Source organism: Lolium perenne, chromosome 6 (assembly GCF_019359855.2).
Source record: "Lolium perenne isolate Kyuss_39 chromosome 6, Kyuss_2.0, whole genome shotgun sequence".
NCBI lineage: Eukaryota > Viridiplantae > Streptophyta > Magnoliopsida > Poales > Poaceae > Lolium > Lolium perenne.
In genome coordinates, this window is record NC_067249.2 from 107,870,209 (window position 1) to 107,889,284 (window position 19,076).

Genomic DNA, 19,076 nt, shown 5'->3' on the forward strand with positions numbered 1-19,076 from the left:
CAAGATCTGGGGGACAGGAGTCTCTGTTCCGGCACGCCGCCGGGACGGGGAAGTGCCCCCGGAAGGCTCCTCCATCGACACCACCGCCATCTTCATCACCGCTGCTGTCTCCCATGAGGAGGGAGTAGTTCTCCATCGAGGCTCGGGGCTGTACCGGTAGCTATGTGGTTCGTCTCTCTCCTATGTACTTCAATACAATAATCTCATGAGCTGCCTTACATGATTGAGATTCATATGATGATGCTTGTAATCTAGATGTCATTATGCTAGTCAAGTGGATTTTACTTATGTGATCTCCGGAGACTCCTTGTCCCACGTGTGTAAAGGTGACAGTGTGTGCACCGTGTGGGTCTCTTAGGCTATATTTCACAGAATACTTATTCACTGTTATGGATAGCATAGTGAAGTGCTTATTTATATCTCTTTATGATTGCAATGTGTTTTGTATCACAATTTATCTATGTGCTACTCTAGTGATGTTATTAAAGTAGTTTATTCCTCCTGCACGGTGTAATGGTGACAGTGTGTGCATCGTGTAGTACTTGGCGTAGGCTATGATTGTGATCTCTTGTAGATTATGAAGTTAACTATTGCTATGATAGTATTGATGTGATCTATGCCTCCTTTCGTAGTGTGAAGGTGACAGTGTGCATGCTATGTTAGTACTTGGTTTGGTTATGTTGATCTGTCATGCACTCTAAGGTTATTTAAATATGAACATTGAATATTGTGGAGCTTGTTAACTCCGGCATTGAGGGTTCGTGTAATCCTACGCAATTAGTGGTGTTCATCGTCCAACAAGAGAGTGTAGAGTCTAGCATCTATTTACTTATTCTGTTATGTGATCAATGTTGAGAGTGTCCACTAGTGAAAGTATGATCCCTAGGCCGGCCTTGTTCCTAAATACTGCTATCGCTGCTTGTTTACTATTCTACTGTATTTGTACTGTCTGCAATATTACCACCATCGACCACACGCCAGTCCTGGATAGCAAAGCACTTTTCTGGCACCGTTGCTACTACTCATACTTATTTATACCACCTGTATTTCACTATCTCTTCGCCGAACTAGTGCACCTATTAGGTGTGTTGGAGACACAAGAGACTTCTTGCTTTGTGGTTGCAAGGTTGCATGAGAGGGATATCTTTGACCTCTTCCTCCCTGAGATCGATAAACCTTGGGTGATCCACTTAAGGGAAACTTGCTGCTGTTCTACAAACCTCTGCTCTTGGAGGCCCAACACTGTCTACAAGAATAGAAGCTCCCGTAGACATCATCTACTTCAAATCAACATGTGGCATGAGCGGTCATTTGACATGTGTCGCACTAAAACATGGCACACGTAGGCAACACATGTCTTTGTATAATTGGAGTACTTGTCGGTTGCTTATTGGTCGGCAAGGAAAGTACAAAGTTGCCACGTGCCCTTCTGCAATTGGCAAACTGCTGCCGAAAAAGTTGTCCCATATGGGAAATAGAAATTGGTCACGTATCGGATGGCATCACGCGACAAGACTGGCACCTTAATCATTGGTCCAACACCTTAATCATTGGTCTGACATAGCCGATACCATGATCTTAGCTAGGGGGTACCGCCCCCATGACGGATATCCGCTGTCATGACTATGCGGGACGGCTGGGCTTTGGGTTTGGCAGGTCGTCATGGATCCATGATGGGATTTCCTAACCGTCACTCGGGTCACATCTGTGATGCGAGATTTGCCACGGTCTGCGAAACCGTCAGAGACACATGTCCGTGACGGTATTTGGCCATTTGTCGCGAACTAAAATCATTATGAACTTGAGAATTGTTTGTAGTGATATGATTATGGAGGAGATGGGAGATGGAATGGATGAACTATGGTGGTCGATCTCCTTCGGTGTGGTGTATATGGATCTGATGGATGGCGGTTCTGTTTGAGGACGAATGGCTCTCATTCTGGCGTGGCTCTCTTCACATAACTTATAGGGTTTGACCTCGGGAAGGATGCGGCACCCTGTACGGGCGGATGGTATGGGTGGGGCTTGCCCATACTGATGTCCCCTAAACTCCCTAGAACCGACTTTTGGCCTCTGGTTGATTTTGTTGCACTTGTGAGGAGATTTTCTTCAGTAATTGCAGGTCCATTAACCATTATGACTTGATTTCCCGCACACCATTCAGATATAGAAGAGATTGCAGATATTTGCAATAATTAGTCATTAGTAGCACATTGAGAGAGAAACTTAGTCAATTCCTTGACATAGCTAAAGGTTTAAACGTGAGAAAAATGACATATTTCATGGCCATCAACTTCCTTGCTACTCTCATCAGCCCAACGCATGGTGTGAATTTGAAGATTCGATACGAACACCCTCAAGGAAGGGGATGTCATCACAACTACCGCAGACACCTGTTCCACCGAAATCAGCACTTCTATGCACTTCATGGCACTTGTTAAGGGCTTGAACACCCGTGTGTTGTAGGTCGGCACTCTATGGCCTAGCACGATAAGGCCGCCCGAGGTGCTGACATAGAAGTACCTATACATATAAGAGGGTTGGAGAATTTAATCAATGAATAAGATAGCGGTACATATCTACAAAATTGAAAAACTTGTTCTGTTCTAACAAGTAGATCTACAAAATAACGACTCTGAGGGTTATAGTTCTCAATCTTTGTATGTTGTACTAAATTTTAGAGGTATAAACTATGTGTGTGTTCATGTTGTTTGGAAATTAAACATTCCACCTAGAGTCCAAGTATTCTTGTGGCTAGTTTATCATTACAAAATCTTAAACCAAGATAACCTGGTAAAACATCACAATGTTAGTGACCCTAGATGCTTGTTTTGTGTTTAGAATAAATTAGTGGAAAAATCTATGCTTTAGCTATGATGTCTCCAAAATGTACTTAGCTACTTAGAAAATGGACTCCTCTATGTTTTCCCCAAGCTAAGCCCAAGCTAGACGCTTGGATCTTGGAGTTGGACAAAAAGGCTTAAGAAATTCCCCTACTAAGGTGGCAATGAAGAGAAGGAAGACGATGTTGGTTGTTGGACTAGGAAGTCCTGAAGCTCGCTGGAAGAATTGCTTCAGGATTTAGAGTCTCGCAGGGAAAGAGATTGCTAAAAAAAACGAGGATTGAGAAAGTGAGTATGAGCTGTGATGGAAGACTGGAAAAAAAAACTTTGAAATCATGATGTAATAAATTTATTTGTGTTTGGCTTTTTGCTAGATTTGTCGATCTCTTTAGAGATTATAAATACTCGACAGGAATTGTGAGACTGTGTTTCATTTCAATGAAATGGAACAGGGCGGGTGCCTTATTTTCTAAGTAGATCTACAAATTTGAATATATATGCCGAAGAGAAACACCTGCGTATCACTCTAAGGATCTTATTCTCCATAAAGCGGCCAGTGCTCACATTCAATAATGTGGCGGCAACGTCATCGAATAGATCATCCACCAACACGGAGTCCTAAGAAATTACCCACTTGCTAAGCATGAAGTGCTCTGGTGGTGTGGCGCTAGGTCCTGCAGATTGCTCGGAAGACGGCGTAGTAGTTGAAGTCTTTAGTGGATATAGGAACATGTCGCTGATCTTCTTGATTAGGTAGTCGGGGGAGTCGTCCAGTCGGCCACACCATTGCTGACCATCAATGTACAACCGAGGTCTTTTTGTATTCTGAATCGGTCAAGGTCTAATGACTGTGTGTGTAGGCGCAGATTTCCTTCCCGGGGAGATAATCTACTTTTAAAGCCTCAATCAAAATGGCACCGTCGCGTGAATCACAGCGACAAATGTGATGCTTCCGCATCAGCATGCAAATTGGTGCCAATGGCCGGCAACCGTCATATTCACACTTGCAAAGTTATATGCGCATGTACAATTCTGACATGGCCTACCGCCACGAAGCAACAACATGTTGGAAAAGAGGAACGTCACATCTATAACAAAAATCAGAGTCAAACGGGGATCGAGCCAGGTTAGTATTTGCTGAAAATATACACAAGAATAGCGCCGATGAAAAGAACAAGGACGTCGCCACTTTTCAGGAACAAATGGCGACGAACATATTTTTTTGTTCGTCAATGCTAATGACTAGATCCTTGATGCCCACACATATTCCGCAATCACCACTTTTCGGAATTTGGCCCATCACCGGTACATGATAGGTGTGGCGAACCTTCGGTTTTGTCTCAGAAGTGCAGTTGCGGCTATAAGTCTTTTTCTAGTAGTGTTGGGAACCGGATGATTGCCAAGAAGTAGATCAAAGAATTATATGTGGTGAATAAGGACAAGGAAATCACACTCATACCTTACTTTCACGAGGAAGTAGTCATTCTCTAGCCGCCATTACATTCTTTCATAGAATTCCATCTTTCTTTTGCATGTTAATCTGAGAATGATCGATCTTATGATAGCTGAGTCGTTTGGTTAACCAGCTGAGTGTACTTATGGTTACACTCAACTGGTGGCGGCTCCAAGCTGGTGTTGTTCTGATAGCTACGTCGGTGTATGATCGCATGTTCTGGTAACCATGAGTTTGGATAGGGTAACCATAAGCACACTCAACGTCCACTAAAACAAGTTTACGGGCAACCAAACAAATCTGTCAAAGTTGAATTAGAAATGCAGCAAAATTTCTTGTGGGAAACCAAACAAAAGAATATGATCTTTTGGCCCGTTCCACCGGCAATAGCTTTTTATGTCCGCGAAAGCTCCAAAAAAGAAAACTGCGACCTACCAATCGCGCGCCCTAGGATGCAACCTGATGATGGATCCCTTGCTGCATGCAACCAGCCTAGGCTGGCGCGAATCGCATGATGCGGGATGGAAGCGTCAGATCGACCTGCTTTTGGATGGAGGGGTGGTCAGGTGAGGGCCAGAGAGAGCGTCAGAGGATCGGATTTCCCACTTGTCCTCCTTGCGCTGTTGGTTGCCAGTCGATCAGTGGGCATGCGGCATCTGATCTGATCTTGGCATGCAATGGCATTGGCATGGCATGGTGGCGTAGCAGCCGCTGGCGCACGGCACAGCATGCACGCACGCGGCCACCCACCTCCACTCCAGGTCTGCTTCGCGGCGAGGAAGTGAAGCTGTCTTGTCGGGTGGGCGACACGTGGGAGGCGGAAGCGGGGATGAGTGAGCTGGGTTGCCGAGGCTTTTCGGAGCAGGAGACGAGGCACGCGCAGGCACCCACCACTCCAATCGAGTGCCCACGCGCGCAACCTCACGGCATCTCCAAGGGCGCGACGCATTTCGGACGTCCAAAGGTGATCGGCAGCGTCCGTTTGCGTCGCCCAGCGGACATATTTTGATCGCGCGTCCGTTTGCGTCTGGGTGTGCTCCCACCGGGGCGACCTATTTTTGAATTGCAACATAGTTTGATCTTCATACAATTCCTTTGGTTTTCTACCACGAGCGATTGATTCATATGAAAACCAAACATAGAAAGTACATAAAAACTATACAAGACCTAGACTACTTGGTTCCTGACGGGCCGGCACCGTTGTTGCGTCGCTCCGTGGCCTGCTTCTCCGCCGCCTCCCGCGCGACCGCTATGGCTCCGTGCGCCGCCGCGTCCTCTTGCAGTGCCTGCTCCAGCCTCGCGTTGGCGGCCTCCTCCTTGAGCGTCTCGAAAGACTCGACGAGGGCCCGCTGCTCCGCCGCCTTCTCCTCCGGCGTCGGCGCATCAGGGTCATCGGATGACCATGAAATCTCCGAGTCAGAGTCCTCGGCTGCAGCGGCGGCTGCCAGCCTGCGCTGTTCCAGCTCGGCGTCCAACGCCGCGTGGCCCGCCAGCTCCTCCTCTGCTTCCTTCTCCGCTTCAGCCAGGGCCGCGGCATCCCTGACCGGGTGGAGGAGGTCGGTGCTGTCGTCGGAGTCGAACCCGTCGTCGGAGCTCGAGGCCGGGGGAGGTGGAGTGGGAGGTGAAGGTGGAGGCGCGGCAGCCTGGCCGCGCCCGGCGCTGCTCATGGTGGATCTACTGAGTGGCGCTACGGCAGCGGCGGCTAGGGTTTAGTGCGGAGGAGATGAGATGCTGGCGCCCCTGTTTATATAGGTCGGAGGCAGGGCGACGGCCGCGCCACGCGGGGCATCGCCATTACTACGCGCGGCACGCGAGGCAGCCGCAGACTGCCGAAGCGACGCCTCGCTGCCAGTACTGGCGGAGAAGACGCATCGACGCTGCGTCTGCTAGCTGCGCACGTCTACTAGCTGCGCACGCTCGCGGAAGCCGAGGCACGCCATTAACGCGGCCCTGCAAAGGCTGCGGCGCGCCGCCCGCAAGTAATGCCGCTGAAGACGAAGCAGTTGTGACGCTGCCAGGCGGGCCCGTGCCAGGACCAAGCGGTCACTTTGCGCGTCCGCGCAGCGTCCGCCGAGACGGAAACCTGGCGCATATTTGTGCCAGGTTTGCGTCTCTGCGGACGGCCCGGTCACTTTGCGTCGCGCCGCTGGAAAGGGTGCACGACGTATTTTCGGTCATGGCGGACACAAACCGTCGCTCAGTGTCCGTTTGCGTCGTACCGCTGGAGATGCCCTCATTACTTCTTCGTCCTCCTTGCTACTACATCTATCCATCGATTCACTCTTCCTCTATCTCTCTGTATCTGCACCTGTATCCACTCAAAAGGAGTGCATCGGAATATAAATTAAAGACGGCACGGCGAGGACGGGGAAAGGATAGAAAAATCCCGGCCCTTTCAAAAACCCTACGCCCCTCGTCGCCATTGCACTTGCACAGCACCCCCTATCTCTCTCAGTTCGATTTGCTTCAGCAAAGACGCTCTGCGATTGGCTTCTTCTCCCTCGCAAGGATACCTGCTTCCTTCATGCCATCGCGTAAGGATACTACATGCCCTCGCGCGCGCGTGTGTGTGTCTTGACCTATGTCAGTGCTCAACTGTGGCCTTCCTTCGTATGTACGCACTGTCCTCGTGTGTGTGATCTCATCAGCAAGACGTATCGAAGAAACTTGGTTCTAGTTCAGAGCAAGCGGCGTGATGCAGGGAGGCCACGGATACTACGGCGGCGGCTCCCCGCCTCAGGGCTACGGCTACGGTGGCCATGGCCACGAGGCCGGGTACTACTCCAACATCTACCCGTCGGTGCCTGATGACCCGCTCGCCGGACAGAAGGCGCACGAGTTCACAGCGGCGCGGACGAACGAGCTCCAGTTCCAGCCAACGGAGACGTGCCCCAAGAACTACTTCATCTTCGACCAGACGTACGCCGAGAGCCGGGTCATGTTCCACCCCTCGCTGGCCCACAAGTTCGATGCCGGGAAGAGCACGTACCGGGATAAAGACTACGACGACAGCTGCTCGGTCCGGCGAAGGGAGGACACCGACGAGATCGACGCGCTGCTAAGTTCCGAGGAGGACGACGTGGTGAGCACGGGGCGGACTCCAGGGTACCGAGACGGGAGCTCCCCCGACTCGTGCTCGTCCGGCAAGAAAAAGAAGGAGCGGATGAAGAAGATGGTGCGGACGCTCAAGGGCATCATCCCCGGCGGCAACCAGATGGACACGCCGGCCGTGCTGGACGAGGCCGTCAAGTACCTCAAGTCGCTCAAGGTGGAGGTCAGGAAGCTCGGCGTGCGCGGCTCGGACAGCTAGCTAGCTGCAGGTGCATGGCATCATCGGTTCAAGCACTGATCGAGTACTGACACGGCAGCCGTACCGCATCCTGCCACTTGACCGATGGCATCTGCATTGTCGGTGGCATAAGGCAGCTTTGCTGGCTCTCTTTTCGCAGTGACATGATCGATCTTGGCTAAACTCTTTTTGTTCACTGACTCACTGTCATGTGGCATCCATGATGAGTGCATGGGGAGAGCAAGATGTGAGAGAGGTATGTATTGAGAATGCACAATAGCTAGTGGTCTGCTTCCGGTGTAGTAGTAGTAGTAACAGTAGTGGAGCGAGATGATGGAGAGAGCAGAGCAATTCAGGGATGCTCACTTTACTTCTCCCCTTGTTGGTGGCCTAGGTAGCTAGTGCATGCTCCTCATTTTCCCTTGTAAGCCTCAGGAGCATCCTGGATAGATTCTACTCCCTCCGATTTCCATAATTCTTATTGCAGATTTGGAGCTATGTAGATACATCTTTTGCTTAGATATATTCAAATCTACAATAAGAATTGTGGAACACAGGGAGTAGCTGTGTGGTTTTCTGTTCTTTTGCTTTTCAGTCGTTGCTGCTGCAATCGGCATGCTACTTTGCCTCTTGTTCCATTTTGATCTCGACAGATCCATGGTGCATGCATGCAATCTCCCAAACCAGTCCCCAAGAAATTTTTTACCCGCTGGACGTTTGACCTCCTCAAGCCGCGGGTTCCAAATAACTTTCTGGTTCGAACCCGGTAAAGCCCTCAGCCTTAGGGAACAACTACTCACTTCTCATCATGGGACTCAGCAATGGCGATGAAGATGGCAGTGGAGTCGATGGAGACGGCTCCGGGGGCAATTCCCCATCCCGGTAGGGTGCCGGAACTGAGAGTTCTGTCCTCCGAATCTTGTCTTCGGCAGCGGCGGAGCTACAGAACTTTTCGTGGACGGAGGCTTATTGATTTAGCGTTCACGCGTCGGGAGGCTTCTTATTGGCGGAAGGGCGAGGTCGGTGGAGGCCAGGGGGCCCACACCACCCCTTGGCGCGGGGCACACCCTGGCCGCGCCATGGGGTGGTCTGGCCGCCCTGTGGCGCCTCCTCGTCCCCCCTCTGGACTCTATTTTTGTTACGGTAAAATATTGACTTCGGCTTTTGTTTCGTCCAATTTCGAGAATATTTCCTGTACAACTTTTCTGAAATACAAACAGCAGAAAATAGGGAACTGGCATTGTGGCTTCTTGTCAATAGTTTAGTGCTGGAAAATATATAAAAGTGCAACACAGTGTAAGCAAAACATATATAAATTGGTGTAAAACAAGCATGGAGCTTCAAAAATTATAGATACGTTTGCAACGTATCAGGCGGCGACCGTTATGCCGATGAGAAGCGGAAGCTCCTGGCGCAGATGAAGGGGCTGGAGACAAAGATCCAGGATATCCACCGCGACCTCAATGGGGAGGTCGAAACAAGGAAGGCTGCCTGCGCCCGTGCCGATGAGCTGAAGAATAGCCTTGCTCAAGAGCAGGAGCAAGTGGCCTCTCTTCGCAAGGAGGTCGATGACCTATCTTTCGAGCTTCGGCAAACAAAGCATCTCTGCGAACGTCGAGGCAGTATGTACCGCGCCCTGTTCCTTCGCGCGAAGCGGCAACTTCCCAGCTTCGGTGCGGATCCCGTGAGCACTAAGGCTCTCCTGGACTCCAGTGAGCCTGTTGACTTCCTGAAGCTCTTTGACCGCATCGTGCGATCGCTGGAGGAGGCCGCTCCTAAGTGGGCGAATTATGTTGACGATGTTTGCCTCAACCTTATAAAGAAGGCGGCCACTCGCCTCTTCTCCAACCTTTAGCTCCTCACACTGGGACTGGACGACAAGGAGCTCCTGGGATGCCCGGTTGCTTCGGCAGAAGACGTCGACCCATCTCAAGTCCGATTGAGCAAGGCGCGGGTTGATGAGCGCGTGGAGCTTTTCCTCGGGAAGTTCCGACGCCATCCGGCACTGGGCGCTGCTGGAGGAGATGCTGCCTTGAAGGAGGTAGGCTCCGGTGTTGAATTCTCTGGTAGCGGCGACTCTGGTGAGCCAGGATCCGATGAGTCATAGACGATCATGACGATTTCAAATAGAAGGTCATGTTGGTTGATTCCAGACGCTCCGTTTTTTGACGATCTATTTTTTGACTTAAAAACGTCATAGATTAAATGTAATGATGATTCGGTGACGAAATTGGAGTATCACAAGTCAACATATTTCTTGTAGTGGGGCAGCAGCGGCTCCGACGAGAGTGCCTTTGGCGATAGCGACTCTGCGTCCTGAGCGAGGCTCCTTCTTCCGCTTGTGTTAGATTCTCCTTTGCGTTAAGAACGCCTTTTTGTGCCATTCCCTTAGCCTCTTTATATTCAGAACTGTAGGGCCACACTGGCGTGTAATATCTCCTATAATGATACTCCTTGGTCCCTCTGAGAGACGTCCGCAAGATGATCATGTAGGCTCCTTTAGAGGGCTTCGCCTGTTCTGGATAGGAATTTCATACAAAAAACCGTCTTGTATGCGTGTTTTTGTTGGTTCCTCGAGGGGGCAACCGTAATACTTTGCATGTAGGCTCTGAACATGTTCCATGTTAGTTCCTCGGGGAGGTAACTATAAGGCTTTCACGTGAGGAGCGTCATGTAAGCAAGTTCTTGTTGGTTCCTCAAGAAGGTAACCGTAAGACTTTACATGTAAGCTCTGAATGTGACTCCTTGTTAGTTCCTCGAGGAGGCGACCGTAAGGTTTGCACGTGAGGGGCGTCATGTATGCATGTTCTTGTTGGTTCCTCGAGGAGGTAACCGTAAGACTTTACATGTAGGCTTTGAACATGACTCCTTGTTAGTCCCTCGGAGACGACCATAAGGTTTGCACATGAGGGGCGTCCTTTATGTGTTCTCTTGATGGTTCCTCGAGGAGGTAACCATAAGATTCATATGTAGGCTCCGATGTGTCTTTTTGTTAGTCCCTCGGGGAGGTGACTGTAAGGTTTGCACATATATAAGAGTTATCCTGTAAGCGGATTCTGTTGGTTCCTTGAGGAGGTAACCGTGGACCTGCACCTTAGGCTTTACCTTGAATTCTTCTTGGTTCCTCGGGGAGGCAACCGTACGGTTCTACGCTTTGTTTTCCTCATGCGATGTGTTCCTCGAGTGTGTTGTTGTGCGAGGAGATCAGATACCCAGTGACTTGGTGAGGTGGCTTAGTGCGGGTACCGCCCCCGCTGCTAGAGCTCAGTACCCAAGTGTAGGACTGATGGGTTACCCCGACTAAGGCACTGTGCCCAGCCCCCGCTCGCGTGGCGCACACAATCGAGAACTCAGGGAACGCTTCGAGACAAGTGTTTGAATTCCATGAAGACCAATCCGAAAGACCAGTTTGTGATCCTCATAAAGGCCAATCTGAGAGACCGATTTGTGAACTTCATAAAGACCAATCTGAGAGACCAGTTTGCGAACTTCACGAATACCAATATGACAGAAATAGGCGCATACCGCATTCTTGAAGGATTTGACGACTGTTCTGATTACGATTCTGCCATTGACCCCTTCCAGAAGTAAGCTTGACCTGAGCGCTTTGCAGGGGGTGGCACAATAAGCCTCTGAATGCGCTTGGCTCGGCCATCTGCTGATGTTGTCCTGACAGAGCCTCTGGCTGTCCCTTGCTGGACGAGCCGAGGGCATGTGGGATGCGCGTCGACGGCGCGATCCCCCAGCCCCAAGCCTCGCCTACTCTTGGCACCTTGGTGATCCTCCTTCTGACTCATCCGGAGCTTGAGTGCCACTGGGGTGCGAGGCAAGAGACCTAGACCGGTACCGGCGAATCGGCCTTCCGTAGCGCGAGGGTCCCGACGAACTGTCCTCGCTCAGCACCCGGTTAGCGCACTCGTGTGCCAGCTCGAGGAGCCTAGCGGTGGTTACCGGCTCCATGGGGAGAGTCAGCTGCTCAAACATCTGAAGGTTGTTGGTACCAGAATGAAATGCATCCACCACTTGTGCTTCACTGTCCTAAGGCGGCCTGAGGTAGAGGTCGATAAAGCGATGTGTCAAGGAATGCAGAGGCTCCCGCGGACGCTGCCTCAGAAGCTGGAGATCTCGCGGCACAGGCGTGCACGGGGTGTGCTCTGGTTGCTCCGTTGAGGTGGAGGCTTCTTTCCTTTTGCTACCTGAGCGCTTGGCGCGTCCGACGCCGCCGGGCTTCCCCTTGACTCACCCTCGGGCGAGGGGAAAGAAGGGCTGCCCGGCAGGTGGATCGCCTCACGGTGTAGCATCTATCGAGATGCCAGCGACTGTTGCAAGCTCGGCCATCGCGTGTGCGCGAGCCCGCAGATGCTGGCCACCCACTAAGCGGAGCTCGCCCCTTCCTTGCGGAGCCAGAGCACCTCCTGTGTCAGCCTCAGAGCGGTCTCGGCGATCGGCTCCCGGTGACGGTCAGCCAGCGTTGCGGACTCCGATGGGTTGGCCATGGTGATGTGTCCCTAAGGCTATCCGAGAAGAATGACGAAGGAATGAGTCCCTTACATGGTGCGCCAAATGACGGAGATCCGTGTCTGCGAAGGAACATGGGTATCACCGAACCTGAGAGGTTCGAACATAGGGGACTCAAGATCACGTCGTCGCCTTACCGACGCGGGCACTGAATAGAGAGACACGGGAGTTACCCAGGTTCAGGGCCCTCAGAGAGGTAAAACCCCTACCTCCTGCTTTGGTGGATGTATTGCAGGTCACAATGGAGAATATGACCATACAAGTGTCTAGGGTTTGCGATCACTCTGGATCGTCCCCTTCTACGCTAGCAAGGCTAGTCCTTATATTGGGGAGTTGGTCGTCTTCCCCTGAAATATCTTGAGGGGGAACGGTTGCCACATCTCCAAACTGAGGGCCGGAAACTCCCTCACCCTTTACAGGATGGGCATAGTCCATGGTCGATTAAAGTCTCGGTCCATGGCAGATGCTGAGGTCATTGATGACGCCTCTCGTGGCCGTTTGTGCCGTCCACCCGGCCTTGCACTAAAGTGGCAAGGGCAGGGTCTTGGCTCTTTGGTCCTCGTCGAGCCTGCTTTAATCACCAAAGAGGCAATGGCGTCACACCTCCTCGGGATGAAGCTTTTGAGCTCAGCCATGACGTGCGCGGCGCCAGCCCGGCTTAGCTTGTAGCCTTCCGGGCCCGCTCTTCCTGTCCTTGCTGCAGGTCCTGTGAGGAGGGAATCCTATGCTCCCTTCCTTGATCTTATCGTCCCCAAAAGGGGCTTTCTGACTTGGGGAGGCTGGTAGCTCGGGGACCTCCACGGGGGAATTCCTCCCCGAACCTATCTTCCGCTCCAGCTTGGTGTCTCCAAGAGGGTTTTACGCCTCGTGGAGCCTTACTCGGGAGTATCCTCCTTGAGTGATTGTTTTTGAGTAGCTATCATGGGTCCAGCAACCGTAGGTCCATGGCACCCTAATTGCCAGGGATCTCACAACAGAATATTTGTGTCAAATTTTTCTCAAACCAGTGTTAGTTATTGAGGGGAGTAGACAAAAGCTATGAAAAGAACATTGAGATGTTCAGAAGAAGCAGATGGTAGAAGTCCCAGTTGGGTGACTCTTCCAGCAACAACCTACCCGACAAGGGTGAGCTAGCACGTATCATCACCCAGATGTATTGATTTCTTGGATTTCATGTTAATGAACTTTTTATGTTTTCAATTGGTGTAATGGATTGAGTTTTGAATGTTGGTATCTCTTATGGCAAGCAAGTATGTGAGAACATTTTGCTGATGCTATCAGAATAGTTGAAATTTGGATATCTAAGTATGGAATGTAATATCTAAGTAGCATATGGACTGTAATAGCAATAGTAATAGCAAAGTATGGACTTTAATATCTAAGTAGCATCTGGACTGTAATAGCTGAGTAGCACTTTTGTGTGATGGAATTTATTAGGTATGTAGTTATCTGTGTTGATGCTATGTAGCTTTTAGGGCACATCAGAAATGTGCATTGTAGCTATTAGGGTACATGGATTTGTGCACATCCTTAAAAGTATATCTTTGAGGGCACATTTTAGATGTGCCCGAATTGGTATGTTCTATTAAGGCACTTAAAAAATATGCCCTGATTTGTAACTTTTGAGGGCATAAAAAAATGTTCCCGTAAGCATGTGCCACTAAATTACCATCGTGGTGTAGTGTTCAGCGCGGCTCAATATGGTACCCGGTGCGCCAAGCTCGTTTTCGCTAAATAGGATACATTTTGAGGATGCCGGATAGAACGAACACCCACGATGCGAGTGATGGGCCCGATTCGTCAGCGACGTAGAGGCATGCACACGGGGTTTAACACATCGCCTACCTCTGGTCAAGTGGCGTAATGGCCGCGCAGCTTTCCCAGTGAGCCTCGTCCTTTCCCCCAGTCGGCGCAACAAAGAGTCGCGTCACGCATGGCGGTGTGGCCATCTGCGCCGGAGTTAATTGCGAGCAACTTCTCTCCGCCGCTTCGCATGCCACCGATGTATAAAAGAAGAACACACCTTCCTGGTGACTCCAAACCATTCATGCCGCTCCTCCCCACACTCAAGCCATGTCGAGCAGCCGCCTCAACATCCTCGTCGCCAACGGATTTGGCCGCGGAAGCCTCACAGTCGCCCATGCATGGGTGTTGTATGGCATGCGCTACCCAGTGCCACCGGAGATGCTCGTACCGAGCAGCTGCTATAAGATGGCCGTCAACGGGATCAGCGTCCCGCATGCGCTCGCGCCGGGGACTAACCAGTGGCTCGATGAGATCAGGGCCCAGTGGCGCTGCCTGGGGCCCGGAGGAGCATGTAGATCCCACCTGGGCCGCCAACGACAACGAAGGCTGGTGGGTGGACTTCTTCGCCACGCGCTGCAATGAAGAGCTGCACATCACCTACGGTCTCATCGGGCCAGTGACGACCTGGAATAAGGATGGGCGCGCCCGAATTTGGGGCGTGTCGGGGCGCACCCTCTCCTCTGTCCTCAAGGGAATCCGCAACAGCGCGCCCCGGTTGGAGATGCCCCCGTCCCCACCGCCATCGCCATTGTGTTGGCTTCCGAGGGAGACGACCTCGCATTTGTTGTCCTCGCATTCTTCTTCCTCAGGCCGGACGCGCTCGGCACTGTCCTTGTTGCACTGCGTCTTCCCCTACCATGTGCCGAAGCGCGAGGTAAAGGAGGAGTACCAGACAATGGCGCCCCTGCGCAGGCGTGTCAACGGCGGCGGTATCTCGATCCGCTGCGCTGCTCTCCTCGTCCCCAAGCCGGAGGTGAAGGAGGAGCAGGATGAGATGATAGCGCTCCACCACCACCAGCGCCTCGTTGCAAGCAGGGATTCAACACGGCGTTCATGTCGGGATCCAACGCGGCGCTCATGTCTTCAACGCGGCGCTCATGACTTCAACGCGGGGTTCATGTCGTCACTGAAGGACCACACCGCATGGGAGGGCAACATCGAGGACGTGATCTCCCTCTCCATCCACTACATGGGCAGGCCGCTCATCGACCTCACGTGCGACGACGACAAAGCTGGCCCTAGCGACGCGTTGAAGGACGAGCCCACCGACCCTCGCGGCAAGCCATCCACCGACGAGGACTACAACTTCTTAAATATTATGATCGCTCCGGCCGCCGCAGGCACCATTAGTTTGTTTTAGTTTGAATTTAGTCGAATTCAGTCAAATATAACAAATTGAATGAATTACATTGTTTTCCGATCAGAACGCAACCGTAAACAGACGCCCCAAACAAGACACCAAGATGCTCCCCGACAATCTATTCTAACAACGAGACTTGATGCTCACGATGGTAAACGGCACGCTGGGGCCAACGAAGTGGCTCTGTGTTTATGTTGTGTTGTGTCTGGCACTAGCGATCGATTGAGCAGCTAGCCTTTCGGGAGCATCCTTTTCCGGTCTAGTGCTCGTGTTGGAAAAGTGGATTAGAGCAAGTCTAGCATGCCCGTATTCACTCGATCCGTGTTGGACGTGCGAAGGGCTCTATAAACTGCATTTACATCCAAATCACGTCCTAAATATCAGGCTCCGTATTGGACGCGTTTTCGGCCCGTAAAAGTAGGGTTTTAGACAGATTTCTATACCAAACCACAAACAATAATCATCATAATTATTACAATAATGGTTTTTGAGAATAACAACAATTGTTCAAATCGACTAATCAAACAAATAACAAATGTTTCACCCGTCAATCAAATAAATGAATAGTTCATCTCACACATACATGAATAGGAAACAAATGTAGATGATTGGCGTTGGCCTTGCAGCATCCAATGATGGTCGATCAGATTTTTGGTGAACTGACGTTGTGTCGGTGCATCTTCAATATTGCGATGCGCTTCAAAAAAAGCCTCAAGCCGATCAGGGTTCCTCTCGGGTTGCACTCGGCTATCAACATTGTCATAGAAACATGATAAATTTAACCCTATCAATGATCATGTTGTGAAGAATCACACAAAATGTCATGATATCAACTAGGGTGTCTTTGTCCCATAACCGTGCAGGACCCGGACAATGGCAAAGCTTGCTTGCAAAACTCCAAAAGCTCTCTCAATATCCTTGCGGGCTGACTCTTGAGCCTTCGTAAAACAAGATTCCCGTCTTGTCAATGGTTTATTTGGTTTCTCTTTAATGGCCTTCACAAGAGTTGCCCAGTCAGGATAAATGCCATCGGTGAGGTAGTACCCATGGTGTACTCATTGTTCATTACTCTGTAGTTGCAAGAAGGATCATCACCCATCACTATTCTTGAAAATAGCGGGGATATATTCAAGATGTTGATGTCAGCGAGTGTTCCCGGCAATCCAAAATAAGCATGCCAAATCCACAAGTCGTGCGACGCCACCGCTTCAAGCACAATGGTAGGATCATGGCTTTTTCCACAATACATTCCATGACATGATTTAGGACAATTTTTCATGTCCAATGCATGCAATCAAGGCTACCAAGCATCCCCGGCCAACCCATCTTTTCATTCACCTCAAGGAGTCTTTTTGTATATTGCTCATTCGGCGCTCGAAAATATGTCTCACTGATAACCCACAAGTATAGGGGATCGCAGCAGTCTTCGCGGGAAGTAAATCCCAATTTATTGATTCGACACAAGGGGAGACAAAGAATACTTGGAGGCCTTAACAGCGGAGTTGTCAATTCAGCTGCACCTGGAAACAGACTTGCTCGCAAGAGTTTATCAGTAGTAACAGTTTTATAGCAGTAGCAGTAGTGAAATAACAGTAGCAGAGTAACAGAGACAGCAGTAGTGATTATAGTAAACAGCAGGATTAAAATACTGTAGGCACGGGGACGGATGACGGGCGTTGCATGGATGAGAGAAACTCATGTAACAATCATAGCAGGGCATTTGCAGATAATAATAAAACGGTGTCCAAGTACAAAGCAATCAATAGGCATGTGCTCCAATTATAGTCGTACGTGCTCGCAATGAGAAACTTGCACAACATCTTTTGTCCTACCAGCCGGTGGCAGCCGGGCCTCAAGGGAATCTACTGGATATTAAGGTACTCCTTTTAATAGAGTACCGGAGCAAAGCATTAACACTCCGTGAACACATGTGATCCTCACGTCACTACCATCCCCTCCGGTTGTCCCGATTTCTGTCACTTCGGGGCCATTGGTTCCGGACAGCGACATGTGTATACAACTTGCAGGTAAGACCATAAACAATGAATATCATGATGAAACAATAACATGTTCAGATCTGAGATCATGGCACTCGGGCCCTAGTGACAAGCATTAAGCATAACAAGTTGCAACTATCATCAAAGTACCAATTACGGACACTAGGCACTATGCCCTAACAATCTTATGCCATTACATGACCAATCTCATCCAATCCCTACCATCCCCTTCGGCCTACAGCGAGGGAATTACTCACACATGGATGGGGGAAACATGGCTGGTTGATGGAGAGGCGTCGGTGATGATGATGGCGATGATCTCCTCCAATTCCCCGTCCCGGTGGAGTGCCAGAACGGAGACTTCTGGCTCCCGAGACGGAGTTTCGCGATGTGGCGGCGTTCTGGAGGCTTTCTGGCAACTTCGACTTCTCTCCGTGCGTTTTTAGGTCGAAGGCAATAAGTAGTCCGAAGGAGGGCGTCGGAGGCCGGCCGAGGGGGCCACACCACATGGCCGCGCGGGCCCCCCTGGGCCGCGCCGCCCTATGGTGTGGGGCCCTCGGGCCTCCACCTGATTTGTCCTTCTGGCTCCGTCAATATTCTGGGAAAATAGGGCCTTCTGCATAAATTCTGAGGATTTTCCTGAAAGTTGGATTTCTGCACAAAAATGAGACACTAGAGCAGTTCTGCTGAAAACAGCGTTAGTCCGTGTTAGTTGTATTCAAAATACACAAATTAGAGGCAAAACAATAGCATAAGTGTTCGGGAAAGTAGATACGTTTTGGACGTATCAACTCCCCCCAAGCTTAGCTTATTGCTTGTCCTCAAGCAATTCAGTTAACAACTGAGCGATAAAAGAACTTTCACGAACACATTTGCTCATATGATGTATATATTCTCATGCTATGGTTAATACTTAGGCAGTTCATAATGAGATACATGCAAATAAGATCATCTAACAGCTATGTCAATCATGGAGAGGTACCAACAATTAATAATAAGCATCATGAATCATGTATATAAGCAGGATTGCAATGTTCATAAGAGAGTATGATAAAGTGGTATCTCGCTTGCCCGTATTTGATCGGCAAAACATAAATGCCCAGGCACCTCTGGAGTTCATAGAAAGACTAGAAGTAGTGATTGTCAAAGATAAAAGCATCAAAGTTATACCACAATCAATCATATTTTGAGACAAGCATATTATACTAAGAATGACAGTTGTGCTCTCAAGATAGTGCTCAAAGAAAGAATGGAGACACAACATGAAAGTAAAAGATTGACCCTTCGCAGAGGGAAGCAGGGATTAACATGCGCTAGAGCTTTTTATTTTTAAAACAGGAGTAAAATTATTTTGAGAGGTGTTTGTTGTTGTCAACGAATGGTAATGGGTACACTAACTACCTCGCCAACCGGACTCCCAAGAGCGGCTCCCATGAATTATTTTTATGTTTATGCGGCACTCCTTCCAACCTTTCTTTCACAAACAATGGCTAACCGAATCCTCGGGTGCCTGCCAACAATCACATACCATGAAGGAGTGCCTTTTTATTTTAGTTTTATTATGATGACACTCCCCCCAACCTTTGCTTACACAAGCCATGGCTAACCGAATCCTTCGGGTGCCGTCCATCAATCACATACCATGGAGGAGTGTCTATTTAGTTTAGTTAATTTGGGACTGGGAATCCCATTGCCAGCACTTTTTGCAAAATTATTGGATAAGCGGATGTGCCACTAGTCCATAATGAAAGTCCGTCAAAAGTAAATGACAAGGTTGAAAGTTAAACACCACATACTTCCTCATGAGCTA

General features: G+C 50.0%; 1 protein-coding gene across 1 annotated transcript; it reads left to right on the top strand.

The window, feature by feature from the left end:
• The first annotated feature begins 6,670 nt into the window (after positions 1–6,670).
• LOC127325956 (transcription factor bHLH144-like) lies at positions 6,671–8,060 on the top strand. The gene has a single exon (XM_051352769.2). It carries the CDS (start codon positions 6,992–6,994, stop codon positions 7,604–7,606), a length of 615 nt encoding a protein of 204 aa, XP_051208729.1. The 5' UTR covers positions 6,671–6,991; the 3' UTR covers positions 7,607–8,060.
• The last annotated feature ends 11,016 nt before the right edge of the window (positions 8,061–19,076 follow it).